The sequence below is a fragment of the Lobosporangium transversale genome (assembly GCF_002105155.1).
Source record: "Lobosporangium transversale strain NRRL 3116 chromosome Unknown BCR41scaffold_46, whole genome shotgun sequence".
NCBI lineage: Eukaryota > Fungi > Mortierellomycota > Mortierellomycetes > Mortierellales > Mortierellaceae > Lobosporangium > Lobosporangium transversale.
In genome coordinates this window covers 116,440-137,500 of record NW_019029024.1, presented here as the reverse complement: position 1 = coordinate 137,500, position 21,061 = coordinate 116,440, and the positions used below count along the sequence as shown (strand labels likewise).

Genomic DNA, 21,061 nt, shown 5'->3' with positions numbered 1-21,061 from the left:
GCGGCCACTCATCCTCTACATCACTTTCTAAGCGCCTTAGCGTTCGATCTCCAGATGATGTTGGTTATGTCTCATCCGCGCGCAGGGGGAGTCCAGCCTCTTCCAGTCGCGCACAAACATCCTCAGAAACATCTATTGGACGTTTACAGAAGCAAATTAACGAGCAGAGACTTGTTCTTGAGGCAACATTGTCTCAAGTCGACAATCATTCAGACCGTGGAGAAGATAGGGAGATTTCGGAACTGAAAACTCAAATTAAGAACGCTCAATCCAGACTTCTGGCTTCTTCAAATGTGACCATCCACCAACGACTTGCTAGTGGGGCTGAGGACCTTGCTCGTCTTCGAGAGGAGCGCCGAAATGTGGATCAAGAAGTGACAAGTTTATTGAGAACAGTTTCTTTACTGGCTAGTAGAGTACGAGAAGCAGACAAGAATCTCGAAGATTCGCGACTGGAAGTCGCAAAATTAAAATCTGGAAGTACATCTTCTGTAGATGTTAATATAGTAGGAACAGGACCTGGTGGAGCGATTACTGCTGAGGATAGGATAAAAGCAAGAGCTGCATTGATGAAAGCTCAGCGTATGGCTGCTCTTACTGGTAAACCCATCCCATCTGCAGCACAAGCGGGAATTGATCCTGATCACGCTGCTCGTATCCGGGCTGAAAGAGATGTGAATGAGCAGAATGTAGCTGAAATCGAGGCAGCAGTTCGTCGACTTGAAGATAACATGCGTCAACTTGAACGTGACCTTGACATTCACAGCCATACTCATGGTGATGATCGTTCCGACAACGATCGTCGAAGATGGGAAGAAGGTGCGGGTATTGTATCTGAGACTGTTAGACGATTCATTCAGGAAATCAAACCGGCTATGTCACCCATTGTCCCTTCAACCCCTTCCTACCAGTCTACCTCGTCTACATTCACGCGTAGCCATTCGTCTGCCACAACACAGTCATGGCACAAGTCTGCCTCAGCCTCATCATCTCCTGCTGTCACATCGTCCTCTTCATTCCCATCGTCCCCTTCTGCATCAAGCATTAGTCTTGCCGGCAAGACTCCGGAAGAAAGGCGTGCTATCATCCGAGCACAAGCCGAAAAAAGATTACGTGATCGCCAAAATGAACTCTTAGCAAAGACACAGTTGAGCCGGTCAGAAACTTCTTCACCTGCTCTGCAAGCTGCTACTTCTGATGTTGATGCCATCGCTAGTGCCAGGTTTGAAGAGGCAGAGAGGCAGGCAAGAGAAAAACTTTTGGCAAACGCAGAGTCCAAGCGCCGCCAAGCGGAGCAAGAGCGTCAGGCAGAGAGAGATCTAGCGAGTCGAGAAAAGGTTTCTCATAGTGAACCAGCGACAGAAGATAACATGCGCACACATTTAGGTTATCAGCCACAGGCTGAGGCTAAGCAGTCCCTAGAGACAAATGAGCAGAAGCTGAAAGAAATCCAAGATCTTCAACGAGCGGCAAAAGAACGTGAAGAGCAAGAAGAACGGGATCGTAAGGAACGCGAAGAGCGGGATCGTAAAGAGCGTGAGGCACAGGAGGAGCGAGATCGCAAGGAGCGTGAGGAGCAGGAAGAACGGGATCGAAAAGAGCGATTTGCTCAATATACCGCTGCAGCTAAGCAGCAACAGCAGACAGCAACTTCTCCAGCTATATCCACCCAACCCACCAAGAGAGAGCCCATTCGCATTACGCTTGACATGAACCCATTCGCAAAACATCGCAAATCGATTTCATCATCAGATGACGATTGGGATACAGCCAGTCCTGTTTCCGCAACCACTCCAGTGGCATCTACTACCGCCACAGGATATAACGCCAATATATCATCCAACTCAAACAACCCGTTCTTCAAAATGATGTCACAAAGTGTAGCACAACCATCTCCATCAACTACAAACCACTCAAAGGATACTTCGGATGGTTGGGATGTTGTTGAGAAAGATGTTGAGTTGGCCATGTCCACTTCTCAAAACTCCAGTAATACACTGTCCGTGGCTCCCTCAGATACTGTGGCACCATCCACAAATGCTCCTCCTCCACCACCACCACCACCACCACCCATGCCTACAACAGGAACCTTTGCTTCACTTCCTCCTACAGAGGCTATGAAGCCATCATCCGCAGCCCGACCTCCACCACCGCCTCCACCACCTCCCGCTGGTATACCAGTGCCGCTCCCTGCCCCAGCAGGTGGTGCGCCTATTCCTCCTCCAGCTTCCTCAGTCGGAGGTACGGCCAGTCATCCTCCTCAAGCTAGTGGAGCTAGAGGAGCACTTCTAAGTCAGATCCAGGCTGGTATTCGCTTAAAGAAATCCGTGACAAATGATAAGAGCGCGACCAAAGGCGTTGGTTAGTATTATCAAAGTGTTTTATTTATTTATTTATTTATTTTGAGTCTGCTAACTCAAGTGTTGTTATAGGTCGCGTTTTGGGTCAGGAGGCATCGATATCCACTGGCTCCTCGGACGCGTCTGGATCTGCAGTGGGGCATGATGGCTCAAGTTCTGTTCCAAAGCCCATAGGAATGCCGGGACTGGGTGGTCTCTTTGCTGGTGGTATGCCCACACTTAAGAAGACATCTGGCACTGCGTCTGGAAGAGTGGATGATGGAAACGATGACCATGATAGTAGACGCGAAAGTACTGATTGGCTCGGTCGTTTATCCAGTCATGCTCCTGCAGTTATCCCTACTACCTCTACTACAACCTCCTCAGCACCTTTACCTGTTCCTACAGCAGTAGAAATGAGTACATCTGCCGATCATCCGCAAGATCAATCTTTGCAAGCTCAGACTCCTCCCGAAAAGTTGGCATCAGAATCTGCATCCAATTCTGAGAATTCAATCGAAAGCAAAGTCGATTTCTCAAATGGATACCGCGTTAAAGCACTTTGGAATTATGGGGCAATGGCTCCAGATCAGCTTACTTTTGAGGCCAATGATTATCTACGTGCTTATCCTTCTAAGGAGTCTGGTAACGTAGACTGGATTTATGGAGTTTCTGAGAAGGATGAATCAGTCAAAGGCTGGCTTCCAAAGGCATACGTTCAAGAAGTTTCAGGTATGGATAGTAGCTGTTACTTATAAATAAGCTCTAAGTATTGTGCTAAGAATGCTCTTTATTATGATCAAATTCCTTTAGAAAAATTCAAAGCCAAAGCGCTGTTTACATATGCTTCTCAAAATGAAGATGAACTTTCAGTTAATCGAGACGACATTGTTGATATTCTTGAGAAAGCTGATCCGCAGTGGTGGCGTGCACAAGATTCGTCAGGCGTAGTAGGAATGCTTCCAGCAACGTACCTTGAAGAATATATTGAAGGCCAGGCTCCAACAGTTGGTGGGTTAATTTACTTTAATTGAAAACGAGGAAGAGTAATTTTTGGTAAGGTGATGGCTGTTACTTATACGATTTCTAAATTTTATGTTTGCTACTATAGAGTACCCCATTGGGAAAGCAAAGGCTCTCTATGATTATGCTGGTCTGAATGCAGACGAACTCACGGTGAAGGCAGGCGAGATGGTTGAAATTATGCAAAAACCTGATCCCTTGTGGTGGCGTGCTCGAAATAGTCAAGGCGATTCTGGAATGCTTCCTTCGACATATTTAGAAGAGATTGATGGACAGTCCACTAGCGGTTAGTGCATCGCATTCATTACTATCTCATTCATACTCTTTCCGATTATGACTGTCGTCTTCATTATTCTCAAAAAAAAAAAAAAAGTATTTGCTCTACAACCTGCTTCTACTTCATGGGACCATAGCCAAAAGCAGTAGTTTTCTTATTTTATTTTTCTTCCGCCAATCTTGTGGTGGATTTCCCTTGACAACTTGAGACATTAAAGATTATAGATTTTTTTCTTTTCTTTTTGAATTTGTGAACGAAGAACGACTGAATGAATTCATGACTCTTTTTTTTCTTATCTCTTTTAATATATATCTTTATGATATACAAAATTATCGGATTGATTCATACACGGTCGCTATAGCCTTGAGTCTCGAAGAAAGCGACGTCTCAGACTATGAAACCGAGGAGGATATACATATTGACGACAAGACTGACACAGTATCTGAAGAGTCCGATTCAGACACGGAGACATCGAGCAACAGTTCAGAGGATGAAATTGATGTAACTATACCACAGAGCGTCAGCTTAATGAAGCCCAACACCTATGCTACCACTGCAGAAGCAACACCAGTCATATCAATAGCCCATACTCCAAGGCGTCGAGCGCCACCCGCACGGCCAATTGAAATGCATCGGCGCCCAAAACCTTCATTATCTCACGCGATTGCCGTGAGCACCCCTACAAGAGCTGAGGGATTATCGAGAAAACACTCTGAAGGATCACTGTCGTCCCACCTAAGTGTTCCGTCAAGCACTGGAAAAGAGGCCCGCCCACGATCTGGTAGCTATTCCGATGTGCTAGTCAAACCTTTGTCGCAGTATACGGGCCACAAAAACGTGGATTCTTCTAGTGGCCCATCCAGCCCTATACTATTAAATTCAGCGTCCTGGAGTTCGTCTATAGCAGCAAATATCTTACACTCTCTACCTGAAAAAGAGAAGAAGCGCCAGGAAGCGATCCATGAGCTTATAGTAACAGAGCAGGTGTACTTGTCTAATTTATTATTTGTGAAAGATGACTTCCAGAGTCCACTGTTGGATCAAGGGTTGATCAGTTCAGCAGAGAGCCAGTCTATTTTTATGGATTGGACAGAGCTATTGGATTTATCAAAAAGCATCGTGGCCGAACTTGTAGAGCGGCAAACGAATGGTGAAGGCGTAGTCCTTGCTGTTGGAGATGTGATCAACAGCCACATTGTCGAAAAAGCAAATTGCTTTATGCGATACTGTGCAAACCACCGTTTGGCCACCAAGCTACTGACGCAGCGAATGACAGAGAGCAAACCCTTGCTCAACTTCTTGACGGTAAGCTAATCTTCCATCATGCAATCTTATTCTATATGCTTGTCAATTTATTAATATACACCACTCTTTTCTTTACATCGGATCACTACCTTTTGAAATGAATGACATTTTTACGTATATAAATATATATTTTTACTTCCTATATTGCAACATCAGCAAGCAAAGTCGAAGCCAGCATGTCGTGGGCTCGATATTTTCAGCTTCTTACTCCAGCCTCTTCAACGTATAACAAGATATCCTCTGTTGATCAAAAAGGCAAGAATTGATCCAAAACCAGGTATTTTTGGAAAAGGAGAATCAGAAGAACTCTAATGTAAATACTTCTGATACATTTATAGATCCTTGCATCCACGGACGAGGATCACATTGATCACCTCCTTCTAATGGAGGCGTTAATGTCAGCTGAAAAGTTCTTGGATCGTATTAACGAAGCCATTCGTAGCGGAGAGACCAAAGAGCGACTCGAGGACATCCAGTGCAAAATGACAAATGTCGAGATGTCCGCGGTAAGTTGTGTTTTCTCTACTATTGCTGGTAATTTTATTAATATTAATATTATTATCATTATTGTTAACGATTCTTAACTCTTTCTCTTTTTTATTATTTTCTAACGATCGATAGGGTTTGACTTTAACATCAGATACGAAATACCTGGGCCCACGTGTTATTTTGCATGAGGGTCAACTTCGGAAGGCCAAGTCAGGCCGCAAGCTTTACGCGTATCTATGCAATGATCTCTTGCTTCTTTTCATTCCTGGACGATATCCAGGGGCACTAGTGAAGTCTAGCCCACATTCAGCGCTTACACGCTCAAATAGTTCGACTTCATATGGGCTTTCTGACCGCGTATCGGGAATTCATAGTGCTATTCACTATCATGGCTGGAGTCTTTACCAACCACCTATTTCCTTGGAGAGAGTCAGGGTGCATACAGAGCCAAGCGACAATATCCGATTTACTATAGTCGTATCGGCATCTCTGTCCGACTCTTTGATCGCACAGCAAAGCTTCGTGCCTCTACATCTACAAAGTGCACAACAACAACGACAAAGTTCCGGGTCTTTGATCCAGTTGAAAGCAGGATCTGCAAAAGATAGAAACGTTTGGATCAAAACCCTTGAAAAAGCTATCAAGGCTCTGGCGAAAGCCCCTAGAGATTATATCACGAGGACATCGATTCGTCCTCCATTGTCTGAAACCGTTGGTACCATGACCATAAGAGTTAACGAAGGCGTTATTCCAAGTCGTGAGTTTGGTTAGTCGTTTGGCTTCATTTCTTATATAACTTGTAAGCGTATCATTTTTAATAACACCCTATATATACAAATGCCCTTTGACGGTTCCTTTCTGTTTGTTGGTTAGCAAAATCAAAATCTTTTATTTGCAGTATCTCGCTTGGTGAGCAGTTGTTCACAACCCGACCTGTAGCGACCGATAATGCATACTCTGGTGTCTTTTCGATCCTTTGGAGAGAAAGTGTCATATTCGCTTTGACCGATATGAATCAAGTTCTCCACATTAGAGTTACTTCAAGCACCCCCTTCGCTCCCGATGGTATGTTGAAAAAATTGGAATGATTAGACTATTTGCTACTTCTGGTAATGGATTTTTGACCTTTTCTATTTTTATTTTTATAAAAAAAAGCTCTTATGGGTAGCACGCAATTACAGCTACACACTGTTATCCCTTATGGAGAGCGAGGCACCGAAGTGATCGCCTCTTTCGCTAATAATATTGAAGTCAAATTCTTCATGTCATATAGGACACTTTAATCATCACCATTTTGTAGCAATTCAATTTCCACTAATTTGGTATTTTAGAGTAAAAATAGCATTTCTAGTCACTAATCAATGATAGATGGGGAAAAAAAAACTTTCAGACCGTCTTAAAAATGCATCTGTTTTTGTACACGTAAACAATACTTTAAATCCTCTAGCTTGACCAATTCACCATTCTTATTTTGAGCTCTAGCCAACTCAGAGGATGTCTTGGCGATATCTGAGTCTGGATGTAGATAATTTTGGTCGTTTAATTGATTAGATGTAGATGCTCCTGACGTGCCAGCATGTTTGTGCTCAAATAGGTCAAAGCATGGAACCTCGACTGTATTCTTGACCAGATAATAGTATACAAATGTCTATGTGAATGGCCTGCTGTCAACATCAATAATAATAATAGAGCCTTCAAGTGAGCCATTTGAAAGCAAATAAATTAACGTACCTCCTTCAATTGGCCGATCCGATGAACACGACTTACAGCCTGCGCTTGAAGGACAGGGTTTACCAGTGGCTCACAGATAAAAACATGCGTTGCTGATAATAAGGTCAAACCACTGCAAAAGCCGTCGTAAGATATCAAGAAAGTAATGATAGAGATAACAACAAAACTGTCCCAATTGGGATAGAATTATATCATAATACTTACGCAGATTGTGACTTTGCATGGAGCATGAAGACATGGTTATCCATAGATTCTTTAAATTGTTTGACAGCAGTCTTCATTGATGGGCCATCCAATCTGACATAGCCGATACGATTCCTATCCAAGCTCTCGCCAATAATGTCGAGAAGATTCTTCCATTGCGAAAAGACGAGGCACTTGGTCCCTGGATCTTCACGTACCAAGTATGCGATATGACGTACTATACTGTCAATCTTACTACCATACCCATCCTCGACCGATAGGTGTCTAATCGCATCTGGGACTATTTGTAATTGTGAGGCACGAGGCAGATTTTCATGAAGTGAATTAGGGTTCGAACCTTCGGAAGCATTTGCCTCTGCCTCGATATCGAGATTCACATCAATAGGCGTGGCTCCATTCATCGTAACTCGGGCGAGCTTCCTCCTTGAAATTTGGCTGTTACAAGATGGGCACTTGAAGTGATTCTTAGTCCATTCTACCAGGCAATACTCACAAAACACATGTCCACATTCTGTAATCAATCCAAGACTGTATTCGCTGCGACAAATCAAGCAGAGCCTCTGAGATTCAGTGTGTCTTTCCTTCTTATTCATATGAGCCAGATGGTCCAGATAACGCTGTTTCGAAATCACCCGGATAATGTCTGTTTGCAGCTCTTTTTCTTCGTCGAGACAGTCAGCAATATCGGTTTCTAAATCAGATGGCTCGAGGTCTCGGACCGAGTCCGAGATCGTTTGAAGTTGGCGGTAGTATGCTGTTCGTAGCGCGGTCAATGCCCGGAATTCGGTGATTTCCCTTAAGAAAGCAATAAGTATAGTGATTGATATTAACAAAATAAAGAAACCCTTGCGCTATTACCAACGATACTAAGTCACAAGTATTGATCGTACCTCTCCAGATTAAGTACTAATTTGATCTGCCGACTCTCTTCATTTTTTAAGCGTAAATCCTCTATCTCTGCCATTTCTCGCTCGATTTGTGGTCTCGTAATGTCGCTTGCCACAGATTTGATATTGGCACGAACGCTTCGCAAAGTCAGCACCAAATCAGGCGTAATCAGGGCATTCATCTCATTCCCCAGTCGCATATCTAAATCCTCATCCTTTTTTGGTTCCTCGTTAGTGCCAGATTTCCTTTTGAACAAGCGGACCCTGTTATCGCGTCGCTTTGCCATCTCCACATGTTCTCTTTGCTTTTCAATTGCTTTCACATGATGAGCCATTACTTCCTGTGAACCCAAAAGCAGGTCTCTCCTGAGAAATAGCATACGTTCATAATGATGCAAATAGGATTCCAAGGTGTGTTGCAGATCGATAGAGTGTTGGTATTGCTCTCCTTCCTCTCCGTCCTGCATCAGCGGTTGCGTTAATCGGCTGACCAAGTCATTCCTCCATTGTATTAAAATTCTCAGCTGTTGGTTCAGCTTTGTTGTCACTAATTCTAACTGCTCAAGGAACCGCCGCATGATAATGCCTCCAGTGAATTCAGATGCCGCGACTTCCCAACTTGCATCCAGAGGTATACTTTCCACACCAGTCATTACCGATGTTTTTCGTTTGTTAAATGATTGTTCTTGAAGCCCTAGAATACGTTGGCGCACATCTTCTGCTCGTTCATAGTATTCAGTCTCCTTCGTCTCGATTTCCAGTTCATGGTAAAATCCGGCGATGAAGAATAGCACTTTATGATATAACTCTTGCCAGTCCCTATGACGTATAATTGCTGTTCCAAATGCATCGCCAGCAGATGATTTTGCCTTATCCAAGATATCTAAAAAGATTTCTTCTGCTTCGATTTCTTCGCTTTCACGCTTCAATCCTTTGCCTTTTCCATTCATAAGCGCAGATTTGCGTTCTTGGTTCTTAGTTACCTGCTCCTCATATTTTAGTTTCCAAACCTCCACCTGACGATTCGCTTCTGCTTCAAGCTGCGTGAAGAGCTCCATTTCTGTGACATCTTTATTTAGACTAGCGCTGAGGATAGCTCGCTTGAGCTTGGTAGCAAAGAGGGCTCTCTCTTTCATGTAAAGCTGCGCATTATTTTGCTGAATCATGACATCCAGCACCTCATCGATTGTTTTAAGATTTGTCCTCCCAAGCGAGTCTTTGTTTCGTGAACCAATTTGTGGATGACAACTAAGAGAGGAGCGGAAGGTGTACATGCAGTGACAAATACACATAATGAGGCACTGGGGTGCTAAAACTACTCGACTGAACATCCTTACTTCTGCAAAGCCGTACATACCAAATTTGACGGAGACGCATGAACCAAGATTGAAGCTTCTCGGCTTCTGCGCTATTCTCGGAGGCGCCTTCAATATCGCATTCCATTAGACATTGCTCCCACTTTTCAATGTAGTTGGTCCGCTCGATCTCCGTAAATTGAATACCATAGACAAGCCTAGTCTGAGGGGGAAGTGAAAGTTCTTTAACAACATCTCTTTTAGCATATCTATGCATGATTCTTCGATAACTCGAGATAAATGTTGACCGGAAATTCCGATTGGTGATTAACGCCCAGAGGCGCTTATTGGAGGCAAGAGGCTCTTCTTTCAAAAATACGAGAAGAGACCGAAGATCCTCCACATGTCTTCGAATAGGAGTGCCACTGATAGCCCAGGACATGACACGAGGTATCTTGAGAGCCATCGCTGTTGCCTGCGAGACCGCACCCCCTTCAATCATTTGTGCCTGTGATAAACAGGATGATGGGTAAATTAGACAGAGTCTCTCTACTATAAAACATACTTTGAGTGGGATAGAAAGGAATCTTACCTCATCGAGACACACACGCCACCACTCAATAGATATGAAAGGGCTTGTCCGTGGACGATATAGGCGTTCGTATCGACGTGGGCGATCATATTGATTGGTATAGTTGACTTCCTTGGACAATACGGAGTACGTTGTAAGGACGATGTCATATTTTGCAAGTTCAGTAGGAGTGATTTGTTTATGAGCGATTTCTGTATAGATGAAGACTTTTAGGGATGGAGCATGGAATTCAATCTCGCTTTCCCATTGGTGAAGAATAGATTGCGGAGTGATTATAAGAGTTGCAGCACTTTTTATTAGTGCTGGCTCTGAAGGTATATCTGAATCGGACGGTACTGAAAACGAGTCGTCTAAATGCATAGTAGATGGAATGTTCCCTAGCACTGAACCAACTTTTTCTTCTGGTGTCGTATTGGGATCCACGGGCATCATTAGTTTACGACGGTTGAGAAGGATCAAAGCAAGCATTTCTACTGTCTTCCCTAGCCCCATTTCCTCGGCCAAAATCCCCCCTCTAGGCCCTGGTGCCTTGCTGACCAAGTCCGAATCTGCTAGACACATCAATCCGTACGGCCGGTTAATATACATCTTGCGGCTATCAGGTATAGGTATGCATTCCCAAGAAAGTGGCAATTTCTCTTCAGCTGATGGTTCCCGATATTCTACTTGTCCTGCAGCTTTGATAGTATAGCATTCCCGTTCGAGACACCAGGCGACAGATCGCTTTTGAAATGGAAGCAGCTGTGGATTCAACAATTCAGGTTGTATGCTGGATGGTGGTTCTGGAGTGAAGTCTGGTTTGAGATGAGCATACAAATCTTTGATTGGATCTGAGGTGAATGGAAGGGATGGGCTAGCTGGTGGTGGAAATAAAAAATGGACCAAGTCCTGCATCGCAGTATTGATAGGTGCTGCGCAGACAAGTGATTCACAACAAAGGTTTTGATGAAGCAGAACATCAAATTTAAATGATAGATGGCGGGTGGAGCTATTTCCGTAAACAATTGTAGCCTCCACCTGGACCTGATTTAAGGACTGGAAAATAGAGGTAGCCGAAAATACGGAAGTGCTGCGCGGAAGAATTCGAGACGTCAGTTCTGCCCAAGTCAAATCTTGCTGGTCATCTCCCCTCATGGCGAGGATATCGTCATCAAGCATAACGTTGACAACACCATCACGATATGATACTGAAAGAGTGGGTATGCTCTGCAGATCAACCACATGGCCACATGGCAAGTCAGGCTCTAACAGGACTCCAAGTGGTTCATACCAACGCCGTGCAAGAATCCAACTATCAACCGGTTGCTTTGCCAGATTTGCTGCGCAATTCTGCTGCGGTATAGGCAGTCTTACTTGATATTGTTTATCCAAAGACATTCTACGTGTTCCTGCTACCGCTATGACAATATCATTCTCAAGTTGCCTTATTTTCGATGGTGGTGAAGAGAAGTCATTGATATCTTCATCGTCGTTGGTCTTTCTGCGTCGTGAGGAATTGATTTTAGATGTATGATTTGAGGAACACTGCAAACAGTGTGTAGCAAAGACTTGTGAGAACCACGTCCATTCTAAGGGCGAGTTGATGTAAGACGACATGAGAAGAGGAGAGAAGGCTGGAAGGCCAGAATTTTTTTTTTTTTTTTTTTTTTTTGGCCAGAATTCAACGGCTATAATGAGATGATTAGAGCACGTGCCATTCGCCCAAAAGTTCAAAAATGTGAGATCTCCCATGCACAAACCTTCCATTGAATCATCACCCTAATATACCATGGCCACATCCGTCGTCACTGGACACTCATTTGCGCGTTTTGTCGCGTCACACCTGGACGAACAATCGCATAGCATCTCTTCTCCTGCCAACGTTTGCACATCTACCTCGCTGCCTGCAACTAACGGTCATAATGGCGCGCCTGTAACAACCGACGAACTTGCGCAAGCAATTGCGAGTGTCGACGTGGAGATACAGGCTATCAAGGTGAGCACAGGCTGCATTATCTGGTTATTGCGATGAAGCATCAGAGTACTAGTTTACTAAAAAGCAATTTGCTTACTCCATTTCTTTTATTGTATCTGACGTTAATGATAGGCGCAAGTTTACAAAAAGCTACTCGCCAACTACAATGCTTTCTCAGAGTCGTTTGAATACTCATTGGAGCTTAAGGACAAGATAGATGACCTACTTCAGCAAGTAGACAGTATTGCGACGCAAACTATGGACTCTGAGGCACGTTCATGACATCTACATATCTGTGGCTCATTCCTCCAACTCTTTCTTGTTCTCTGGTTCAATAACCAGTGTTCAAACTCTATCAAAATTTAATAGACAGGTTTGAGACAACAGGTCATGTCTGCATTAGTGGATCACCATGAAATTTCATACAAGGTGCAGGAGAGCAACGCCATCCTGGACGGCTTGAACCATTTTTCAAGGGTAAATCTTGATGCACATGCATGCCAATTTCTACAACGAGCCATTAGCTTTATGTTTGACTTTCAGTCTCTTTTAATCACAAGCTTCATGCTCTCCATTATATCTAGATTAATGATATCCTTTCCGAGTACGAAGGCTATATGGACGCAGGGAAGATTCTTCAGGCAGGACATTGTATCCAGCAAGCAGTACGTAGAGATACGCTTTAATACATCTTGTCATCAATGATAACTCTTATAATACTTGGGACTGTAGGATAATAATATGAGGACTTAATTAGATATTATTATTACTCCTATTACTTTAGGCCAAACTCCTTGCGCAGCCTCCTAGTCCAGGAGTTGCCGCTTCACAAATTACTAAGTCTCTGACTGTAAGCTACAATTTACTATTCTTCTAAAATAGATACTATATTAACATATGCATAAGATATTTTTTAAACATTAAACACTCTCGATATCCATACCATCCTAGGATCAGTGCTCCAAGATGACCGAGGCCATAGATCAAATGTTGGATGAGCTAGTCGCTGGTGCTATATATCTCGAACTTCCAACGGAACAGAACGGCGGCATTTTTAAACTCAATTTATCCTATGATGTTAAAGTCCCAACACTTACGCACTATCGCTCCAGCTCAAGATCAGCACCGGGAACTGTAAGATGGCACGAGCTCATACGAACACTAATGCTCCTGGATGTCATCAACGATAAACTCAAGGTTGTACAAAATACCCTTATTCGTCATTTGCTGCAACCGCTTATTCGAGATCACGGAAATGTACGGTTGGCCATCGAGAATTCTGGAGATTATGCCTCCGCACACCATTCAACTATCGCACTTATTCCAGAAAATAGTAACGGAGCAGGTAATGGAGTGTCAACCCCCGAATACACATTGTTGCAGCTAATGCTTTATTAGTACTTCGCATTATATCTTTCAGCTAAATTATCCTGCAGACACTTTATTTAATCAAATCTTTAGCGTGTTTCAATTCCTATATCGCGATGTCTTTTTGAGTGACTACTCAATAGCGGAGTTCAACAATAGAAAGGATCCTTCCGATACCGAAAAACTGGTACACTTTATTGGGCGCAATATTGCAAAGAAGACATGTGCCATGGTTTCAGTTGACCATCTCTCGAAACTTGTGCCAACCAACGTTGAGGAATTGAACCAATTTGGGCCCATCGCAACGGCTGCTATTCAATTCGAAGAGAAGCTTATTGCCATGGGTATGTCTCATGTTATGCATGATACGCGTCCTACATTTTCACTCTTTCACTATTCGAGTACCTCATCGTGACTAATCCCTCTGTTAATAGGCTATCTGACTGCTGACGATAGAGTCCTCCGCGACTTTGTTGAACATATTGATGTTCACTACACTAATCATAAGAGGGATGCGCTCTTGAAGATTGGGCGTGCTGTAATCATGAGCGATGATTTCAAAACCATTCATGTAAGGGAGTTGGATAGGCAAGGTAATTTGAAGTCAGAAAAGTTTTGTATTCAGCCTTTTCTTTTCCCTCGTCGTCTTCCAATAGTATCTTGACTTTCTTTCTCTGCATTTTGCGATAGACGAACTCGAGAAAGATATCCATAGTTGGGATAGTATTAAAGACCCTGAAATGGACCTGAAAGATTCATCAATCAGTATGAAGTCTAAGCAGATCGTTGATATGATCACGAGCACTCTTGGCGAAGCCATGTCGCTCAACGAAGAGGCGTAAGTGCCATGTAACTCTCAATGTTGTGCGGAGGCAGCTTATCAGTTTACAAATGTATGTTGATGGCTAAATAGGAAAATGATGCTCGTTGTATAGTTCTAGGCATCTCTATCAAGCCACACGGTCATTAATCGATCTTTACCGAGCCTTAATGCCAGTTCATCATGCAAGGACTTTGGGGAATGTGCCAGCTCTGGCAATCCTTTTCTTTAATGATTGTATGTATATTGCGCGCGAACTGGAGAAGGTGCCTGCAAGACTGGAAAGTGGAATTCCCGGATTGGATGAGGTTCAATATGATGATGTTATCCCTGGGCTAAAGGATTTGGCTAAAAAATGGCTTGATATTCAAGTGGTACGGGAGCTTGAACTTGAATGTACACATCAACGTTCCGTTCTCATTCTTAATGAATGGCTACTGACTTTTCTTGTCGTTCTCTGGTGCCCAATCACAGCAAAAACAATTGGATGAACTAATGCAGAGTGTAGACGAGGCACGGGGTTTCAGAGACTCCAGTGTTGAAAGTAATTTTGCTGCTTATGAGAGATCTATGAAGCAGGTTGTTCTTGTCTTCAAGCATCTAGGCAAAGCTTGGAAGGTAAATGGCTAGAAATGATTATAAGAATATTAACAGAGATACTGCAATGGCCTCTTATAATACATAGTCTGATTTTTTTTTTTTTTTTTTTTTTTTTGTGGCATCATGAAATGTCCTAGCCGATCATGTCACCTATGTCGTTTTATAAGGTTCTAGGCAAACTACTTGATGATACAATCATGCGAGTAATCCGTGAGCTTGAAGGTTTGACAGATATTTCTGAACAAGAATCACATAAGCTTGCAGCTTTATGTGGGGTTTTGTTTGAATGCGAAGATCAATTCGACCATGCTAGTCCCCTTGTAGAGCTTATAAGAGGCGATGCATATGAGGATGAGGTCAGTATGGTAGACAATGAATGCATTGCTGCAGTGCTCGAACTGGATTGATTCATGTTTATTGATATGGAGCTCCAATCTTTTGGACTGAATAGGACCCGATTTATCATTTTGTGCTGTCTTGGAAAAAGTTTCAGCTCTTAGCTGATATTCTTGAATTGTCATTTGCTGAGATCATGACCCGCTTTAGAGCTGGACAACTCTATATGTTTCAAGTGCGTGAATTGTCGAACCTTTTGTGTGCATTATTTGCCGACACACCTCTTCGTCAACGCAATCTGGAAGAGATCGAAAAAGGCCACCCAATGCCATTGCTTCGAAGTTAAACAAATGTGTAGTTAAATGATAGTAGATAATTAAACACATAACTTTAGTTGAAAAAAAAAAAAAAAAAAAAAAAAAAATGCACACACACACATGATTGCTTCAGATTGCTGATCAATTGTGTTTGCAAGTATGGCAGACTATACTGCCAAGCCGCAAAGTCCGTTATTACATAGTGTATTTTGTAAGTTAAAGCTCTGCGATGATGCTCTGTCTTAGCCACTCTCTAAAGCCCTCCATTGTCCTTCCTGCAGTCTGATGCAGAGTCATAGAGGAATTCGCTGTGTCATATGGATGGGAATTGTTTGTGCCTGCATCTTCACTCTGAGGTAGTTGAAGTTGCTGATCCTCCAAGTAAACAATTTTGTATCGATTAATGCTACCATGCTTAGTATTAATAGAGATACTTATGGCTCTCTCTGCGCTAATATCAAGTTGAAGTATTCTACATATATATATATAAAAATAAAAATAAAAAATAAAAAAATTAACATTATCGGAAGATTTGTTAAAGGACAACATGAACGTAATCCACATAATGAGTTCGTACACTGTGGATGTACTAAGAGCAGTTGAGTTATCTCTTCGCAACATATGAAATACACCAACGCAGCGTTTGTCAATGTCGATCACAAACTTGGGGCTCTGCAGTGTCGGCAAGGAGTCGTTCCAAGATTTAATCGAATTGAGAATCTCGCAAATACGCCCAATTGCACGCGTGGTCAATTCTTGCTCTAGCACTCTCTCAAACTCTGTGACATGCATAATTGGTGCTGAAGGTCGATCTGTCAGCTGGAGGATGACGCAAGGTGCAGGATGAGACCGTATGACGAACCGTACCGCAGGCGCTTTATCGCCAAGATTGATCGAAACTACAGATCCCATGCCATGGTTGGTTGTCGTTCCCCGCGATGAAAAGTTAGATGTCCCTGGAATCAATAATTCTGAATTGCTTTGTATTGGAGTTGATGCTTTAACATCGATCGAGTACACATCAACAGGCTCCCACCAGTTTTGCTTTATATTTCTAGTGGCTCTGCCAATCACGTCCCGGATCCGTTTTGAAAAAGAATAGTATTGCAGTGCTTGGAGAGTCATACTAAGTACAGCTGTAGGGCGCTGTTGAAGTGTCTGTTGTATATGTCCAAATGAGCCTGCAGTTCTCCCCCCACCTGGACGAGAGCTCTTAAAAAAACTGTCTGTCCGCTCCTTGATATTTTGTCGATATCGTCGGTGTTGCATCAGCTGCATAGCGCATCGTAGTATATTCGCTGTACGATTAAGACTATTTGTCATGTTAGGATTTTCTATGCCATCATGACTTTCTCCCATCACCATATCCTCAGACGAAGATAATGAGAGATTCGGAATGTTTTCTGACGTAGGCATCCTGTAAGCAATTTTGAGCTCTAATTCGTCACTAATAGGCATAAATATTTCATTGTCTACAATGGATACACTGTTGTTCATTGAGCGTGCCTCGTTTGTCAACTGAGAAAAAAAAAAAGGTAAATTTTTATGATCGATAAACATATCATGTGACACATACAAGGATATTTATGACAGGGACAAACCTCGTGATATAATTCGCCATCGAAGAGCGTGTTTTGAGCATCCAAGAGTTGATTATGTAGAGTGCTCTTGGTTCTAGACGTTGGCATCTCTGTTAGCATAATGATATTAAGGCGATAATTCAGGATTAGCTATTAACACATACCAATGTAGCTCAAAAAAAAAAAAAAAAAAAAAAAATCCATGATATGCAGAATAACCTACTGAAGGTATGTGAAGCACCTTGCTGTACGAGGCTCACAACGATAACCTTTCCGGTCTTGTTTGGGAAGTTGAGTTCGATACTTGTTGCCTTTTTTGGTCCCGAAAATGATTGATTACGAACTAGCTCTGCATAAGATCGACTACCGAAGAGCGATCCAACTATCACAACATGGGGAATGCATTAATATAAAATAAAAAATGGAAATAAGATCTCGGCTCCCTTAATATCAGGTATAATGGCCCTCTAAATGTCAGAGTTAGAGTGCAAAGCACCCACAGTAATCCTTACCGTCTTGAAATCCATAATGAACATAAAGCTGCGATCCTCCTGTAATTCGATTGGTCGAGTGGTGCCCAGTCTTAGCAGAAACAATACACCAGTTATTTTTCCGTAGCCGAAGGGCTCCGCCCCAAAACTGACTCTCATCTGCCATGACTTTCTTTAACTTTTGAGCGCCTTGCATCAAAATAGCAGCGGCACTGCGTAGTTGGTGTTTCTTGCTACCCAATGCCATTTTTTCATTTGAAATCATAGTTTGCAATGACAGAGGCGCTCGGGGTACATAGTCGCATTTCAGTGATCCTGGGGGAAGTGCAGAGTTTGGCATGGCTCCATTATTGGTACTTCCAATACCTCCTGTAGTTCCAGGGTTTATTTGATAAGAAGAGATAATAATGTTGAGAACATCCAAGGCAAGTCCTATTTCACTTTGTGCATGCCTACATTGCGAATATACAAATTTTCGGTACCGTTAGGAGTGTGTTAGGCTTTATGCGATATGCGTTATCGACTTAAGCAAGCCAGCATTTTTACGCGACTTTCGGCATCCTACCAAAGTTTTGCGTATATTCCTTGTGGTGAAGTCGCACGTACTGCTACGGCTGACGACGTTGAAGAGGCTCCTACCATTCCTGGATCCGGCTCAGCATTTTGTTCTGTCGTGGTTCCTTGTTCTGCCGTGGTTATGATAGAAGGCTGCTTATCCGGATGTATATCATCCTTTGTTACGACTTTATCTGTGAACCTATCGTACTTATCTCCTGCAATCTCTGTAATGACTTTGACTTTCCGTTTCAGCTTTTCCGTGGGATCGCCATCTCTAAACATCAATTTGAATCATCCAAATTCATCCAATAATTACTTGAGTACATTTCGGAACGAATAAAACCTTGCTTCTTAATGTAGGCATTTGAGTACATGTTTGTCTGGAGTACGTGATATTTACGGAAGATAGATCTCTTCAGCCTTTTGAGTGATGTCAAAAGGTAGTCGCTCAATGCTCCTTTCGAGAAAGAGCTTGATGCGCTTGTCCTTGCGCTGGTCAGCCATTATCTGGAAAAGTGTGGAGTACCTGGCAAACAAAGGAAAACGACGCATTTTTATGTGCTTTCGCCAAAGTGGCTTAGCATCGGGCGACAGGTCGAAAACCTTTACGTGTAACTTCAAACTTTATTGGCTGTGTATACATTGGTTAATACCTAGGAGGGCCGGGAGAAGGTTGCTGCATGTTGTTCAATAAAGAGTCAAGAACACCGGGTTGTCCGCGGTGCTCGTTAGAAGATCGACCTGATCCTGGCTGTGTACTAGAGTGTAACCTGCCTCTCGAAGAGGATCCATGCTGTTGATGCTGTTGGGGGTATTGCTGAGATCTCGAAGGCTGATAAGGATGATGTCGTGCATTGCCATGCTGATGGTGTGGCCCATGTGTGGGATAGCGCTGCTGTTGTTTTATATGTTGATGGTGAGAGTGATTTGGCTGTGGACGCGGAGGAATACGCCACTCCTGTAAACACAGCTTCTTTATAGCCTCCTGATCAAAAGCTGGACGAAGTCCTTCATTAACGTACTTCAAAAAAACATCTAGTGCTTCAGTCTGTCGTATAGCTGTCTTGATATTGTTCCGCTTGATATACTCCACGAAATGAACATCTGCTAACAAAGTGTTGAGATCTATGATGTGGTTGACATCCTCTTTCCTAAGAGAATCTTCGGTTACTGGAGTAGAAGCTGCCGGATCCTCCACACCTATCCTCTCTTCTATGTCCTGATATTGCGCGTTCACCTTTTTGAGATGTTCAATCACTTGCTCCGGTTTACGTCTGAGCAAGTGTCGACAAACAACATAACGCTCAGAATTCATAGGCCGACTTGTCAATGGCTTCATAACACAGATCTTTTCAAAGTGGCGAGACAGAAGCCAGACTAGTCCCGCAGTGACAGGTGTAAAGATATCAAACACTTTGACCACAAAATCCCCACCTAAGGCAGATGTGAGCAACAGAACGTTTAGTGAACTCACAAGGAAATTACCAAAAATTCAAATTAAATGAAGATAGCTACCTTTCTGAAGGATCATGAACATTGTCAAGATTTGACAAAGGATAAGGCGCTGTAGACGGGTCTCCTGTACGGCCTCATCACCATCAACTGAAATGCCTCCATCCGCAGAGACCAGTCCTACACCGAGTTCATTCGTATCCTTGTTCACCATGTCTGCAAAAGCATCGATATTTTCCTGTTTGAGAATATTTCCCGTGTCATCTTTGCCATAGTACGTCTTTAAGGCCTCATAAACCACAGCATCCTTATGGAATCGTTCTAATTGAAAATCGAGGTCCCCTTTGAGAGTTATAGCCCATCCTCGCGCACGTTCACCCCAAGTGTGCTTGCGCCAAAGAAGATACTCAGAAAAGCCCCCAGGGCCAGAACATAAGTCGGCAAAGCGGAAAGTCTTTCGATCATCTTCCCGACCCTGCCCGGCTGTTGGGTCCTCTTTGGTTGCAGTCAAAGCAAGTTGCGAATCGATGCTAGCCAACTTGACAGATGCACGGTTCATGAAGATGGATGAGCCCACAAGTTCATAAGGGTTGCAGCGCTGGCGAGCGCGACTAAATGTTTCCGAGGGGATATCGCGAAGCTTTCTCTGTTACAAAGTGCATTTAGGTCAAGTCACACTCACGATTGTCAGTAGTGACCCAATCTCATTCCAAGTATGGCTAGCAACCGTTGGGATTTACATACCTTGCTCTCTAACAGGTTAGTGACCACCCCTTGAATGCAAAATAGATCCAAATTTACATTTTCAGGCGGCCCATATTCAATTTTGAGGCAGTCTTGAGGTACTTCATACGATGTGGCCTGAAAAACATCCAAATGTTGATCAAGAAACTGGATAGGGGGAATTAAAGGTCGCATTAATTGAGGCTGCTGCTGCTGCTGTTGGTATGAATTAGTGGCGAGATGTCCTTGTCCATATTGCTGGTATCCTTGAGGCTGCAGGCCTAATTGTGGATCATAGCGCAAGGCGCCTTGCTGGGATGCACCGTATTGAAACGGTGCCCTTTGGCGATTATCTGAATAGCATCCACGTCCATGCCCTCCACGGCTCCCTCCTGTAGGCTGGAAACGGACCCGTGGGCAGTTCTGAAGTGTAGGGATTTCAATAGGTGATTCGAGGGGCGTGGCATGAAAAACCGGATCGCTATCTACACGCGGATGCTAGAGTCAGGAAAATAGGAATGGTGCAGGAAACATTGCAGCTGACAGTGTACGAGCGCCTCAAGGGCATATCAAATGTGGCGACCATGATACATAAGATGAGAGGCTAGGGCTCAAAACTCACCATTGTAGGGGTCCATGATGCCTTGCTGATGTCTTGTTTATTCAGCACTGTATTTACTTTGGTGACAGAAAGAGAGCAGGGACCACAATAAAAAACGA

The 21,061-nt window shown here is 43.3% G+C and overlaps 6 protein-coding genes across 6 annotated transcripts in view; 3 read left to right on the top strand and 3 right to left on the bottom strand.

The window, feature by feature from the left end:
• The window catches only part of BCR41DRAFT_361090 (hypothetical protein), a 4,687-nt gene extending 953 nt beyond the window's left edge, over positions 1 to 3,734 (top strand). The window contains exons 3-6 of the mRNA XM_022025454.1: positions 1 to 2,361; positions 2,433 to 3,071; positions 3,153 to 3,350; positions 3,451 to 3,734. The exon at positions 1 to 2,361 is cut by the window's left edge and continues 227 nt beyond it. Coding sequence (XP_021877495.1) covers positions 1 to 2,361; positions 2,433 to 3,071; positions 3,153 to 3,350; positions 3,451 to 3,653 — 3,401 coding nt within the window. The 3' untranslated portion in view covers positions 3,654 to 3,734. The remainder of the gene's footprint in view (positions 2,362 to 2,432; positions 3,072 to 3,152; positions 3,351 to 3,450) is intronic.
• Positions 3,735 to 3,784: 50 nt separating this feature from the next.
• Positions 3,785 to 7,086, top strand: BCR41DRAFT_168920 (hypothetical protein). Its single transcript, XM_022019698.1, has 6 exons — positions 3,785 to 4,944; positions 5,101 to 5,199; positions 5,283 to 5,450; positions 5,566 to 6,199; positions 6,307 to 6,498; positions 6,589 to 7,086. Exons 1-6 carry the CDS (start codon positions 3,916 to 3,918, stop codon positions 6,714 to 6,716), a joined length of 2,250 nt encoding a protein of 749 aa, XP_021877494.1. The 5' UTR covers positions 3,785 to 3,915; the 3' UTR covers positions 6,717 to 7,086.
• On the bottom strand, positions 6,705 to 11,751 carry BCR41DRAFT_361087 (SNF2 family N-terminal domain-domain-containing protein). Its single transcript, XM_022025453.1, has 6 exons — positions 10,143 to 11,751; positions 9,613 to 10,058; positions 8,259 to 9,503; positions 7,369 to 8,163; positions 7,165 to 7,276; positions 6,705 to 7,047 (listed from the first exon to the last, which is right to left on the bottom strand). The coding sequence occupies exons 1-6, from the start codon at positions 11,736 to 11,738 to the stop codon at positions 6,973 to 6,975; spliced, it is 4,269 nt and encodes a 1,422-aa protein (XP_021877493.1). The 5' UTR covers positions 11,739 to 11,751; the 3' UTR covers positions 6,705 to 6,972.
• A 142-nt stretch (positions 11,752 to 11,893) lies between these two features.
• On the top strand, positions 11,894 to 15,594 carry BCR41DRAFT_361086 (Centromere/kinetochore Zw10-domain-containing protein). Its single transcript, XM_022025452.1, has 13 exons — positions 11,894 to 12,117; positions 12,229 to 12,366; positions 12,466 to 12,573; positions 12,681 to 12,761; positions 12,881 to 12,946; positions 13,048 to 13,441; positions 13,533 to 13,808; positions 13,899 to 14,057; positions 14,155 to 14,302; positions 14,400 to 14,658; positions 14,759 to 14,902; positions 15,022 to 15,240; positions 15,336 to 15,594. Exons 1-13 carry the CDS (start codon positions 11,911 to 11,913, stop codon positions 15,564 to 15,566), a joined length of 2,430 nt encoding a protein of 809 aa, XP_021877492.1. The 5' UTR covers positions 11,894 to 11,910; the 3' UTR covers positions 15,567 to 15,594.
• A 52-nt stretch (positions 15,595 to 15,646) lies between these two features.
• BCR41DRAFT_361085 (subunit 17 of mediator complex-domain-containing protein) lies at positions 15,647 to 18,650 on the bottom strand. Its single transcript, XM_022025451.1, has 7 exons — positions 18,566 to 18,650; positions 18,174 to 18,440; positions 17,630 to 18,060; positions 17,341 to 17,499; positions 17,139 to 17,227; positions 16,115 to 17,055; positions 15,647 to 16,009 (listed from the first exon to the last, which is right to left on the bottom strand). Exons 2-7 carry the CDS (start codon positions 18,248 to 18,250, stop codon positions 15,754 to 15,756), a joined length of 1,953 nt encoding a protein of 650 aa, XP_021877491.1. The 5' UTR covers positions 18,251 to 18,440; positions 18,566 to 18,650; the 3' UTR covers positions 15,647 to 15,753.
• A 126-nt stretch (positions 18,651 to 18,776) lies between these two features.
• BCR41DRAFT_361084 (FtsJ-like methyltransferase-domain-containing protein) lies at positions 18,777 to 21,027 on the bottom strand. The gene is made up of 4 exons (XM_022025450.1): positions 20,964 to 21,027; positions 20,363 to 20,826; positions 19,682 to 20,264; positions 18,777 to 19,600 (listed from the first exon to the last, which is right to left on the bottom strand). The coding sequence occupies exons 1-4, from the start codon at positions 20,977 to 20,979 to the stop codon at positions 18,813 to 18,815; spliced, it is 1,851 nt and encodes a 616-aa protein (XP_021877490.1). The 5' UTR covers positions 20,980 to 21,027; the 3' UTR covers positions 18,777 to 18,812.
• Between the last annotated feature and the right edge of the window lie 34 nt (positions 21,028 to 21,061).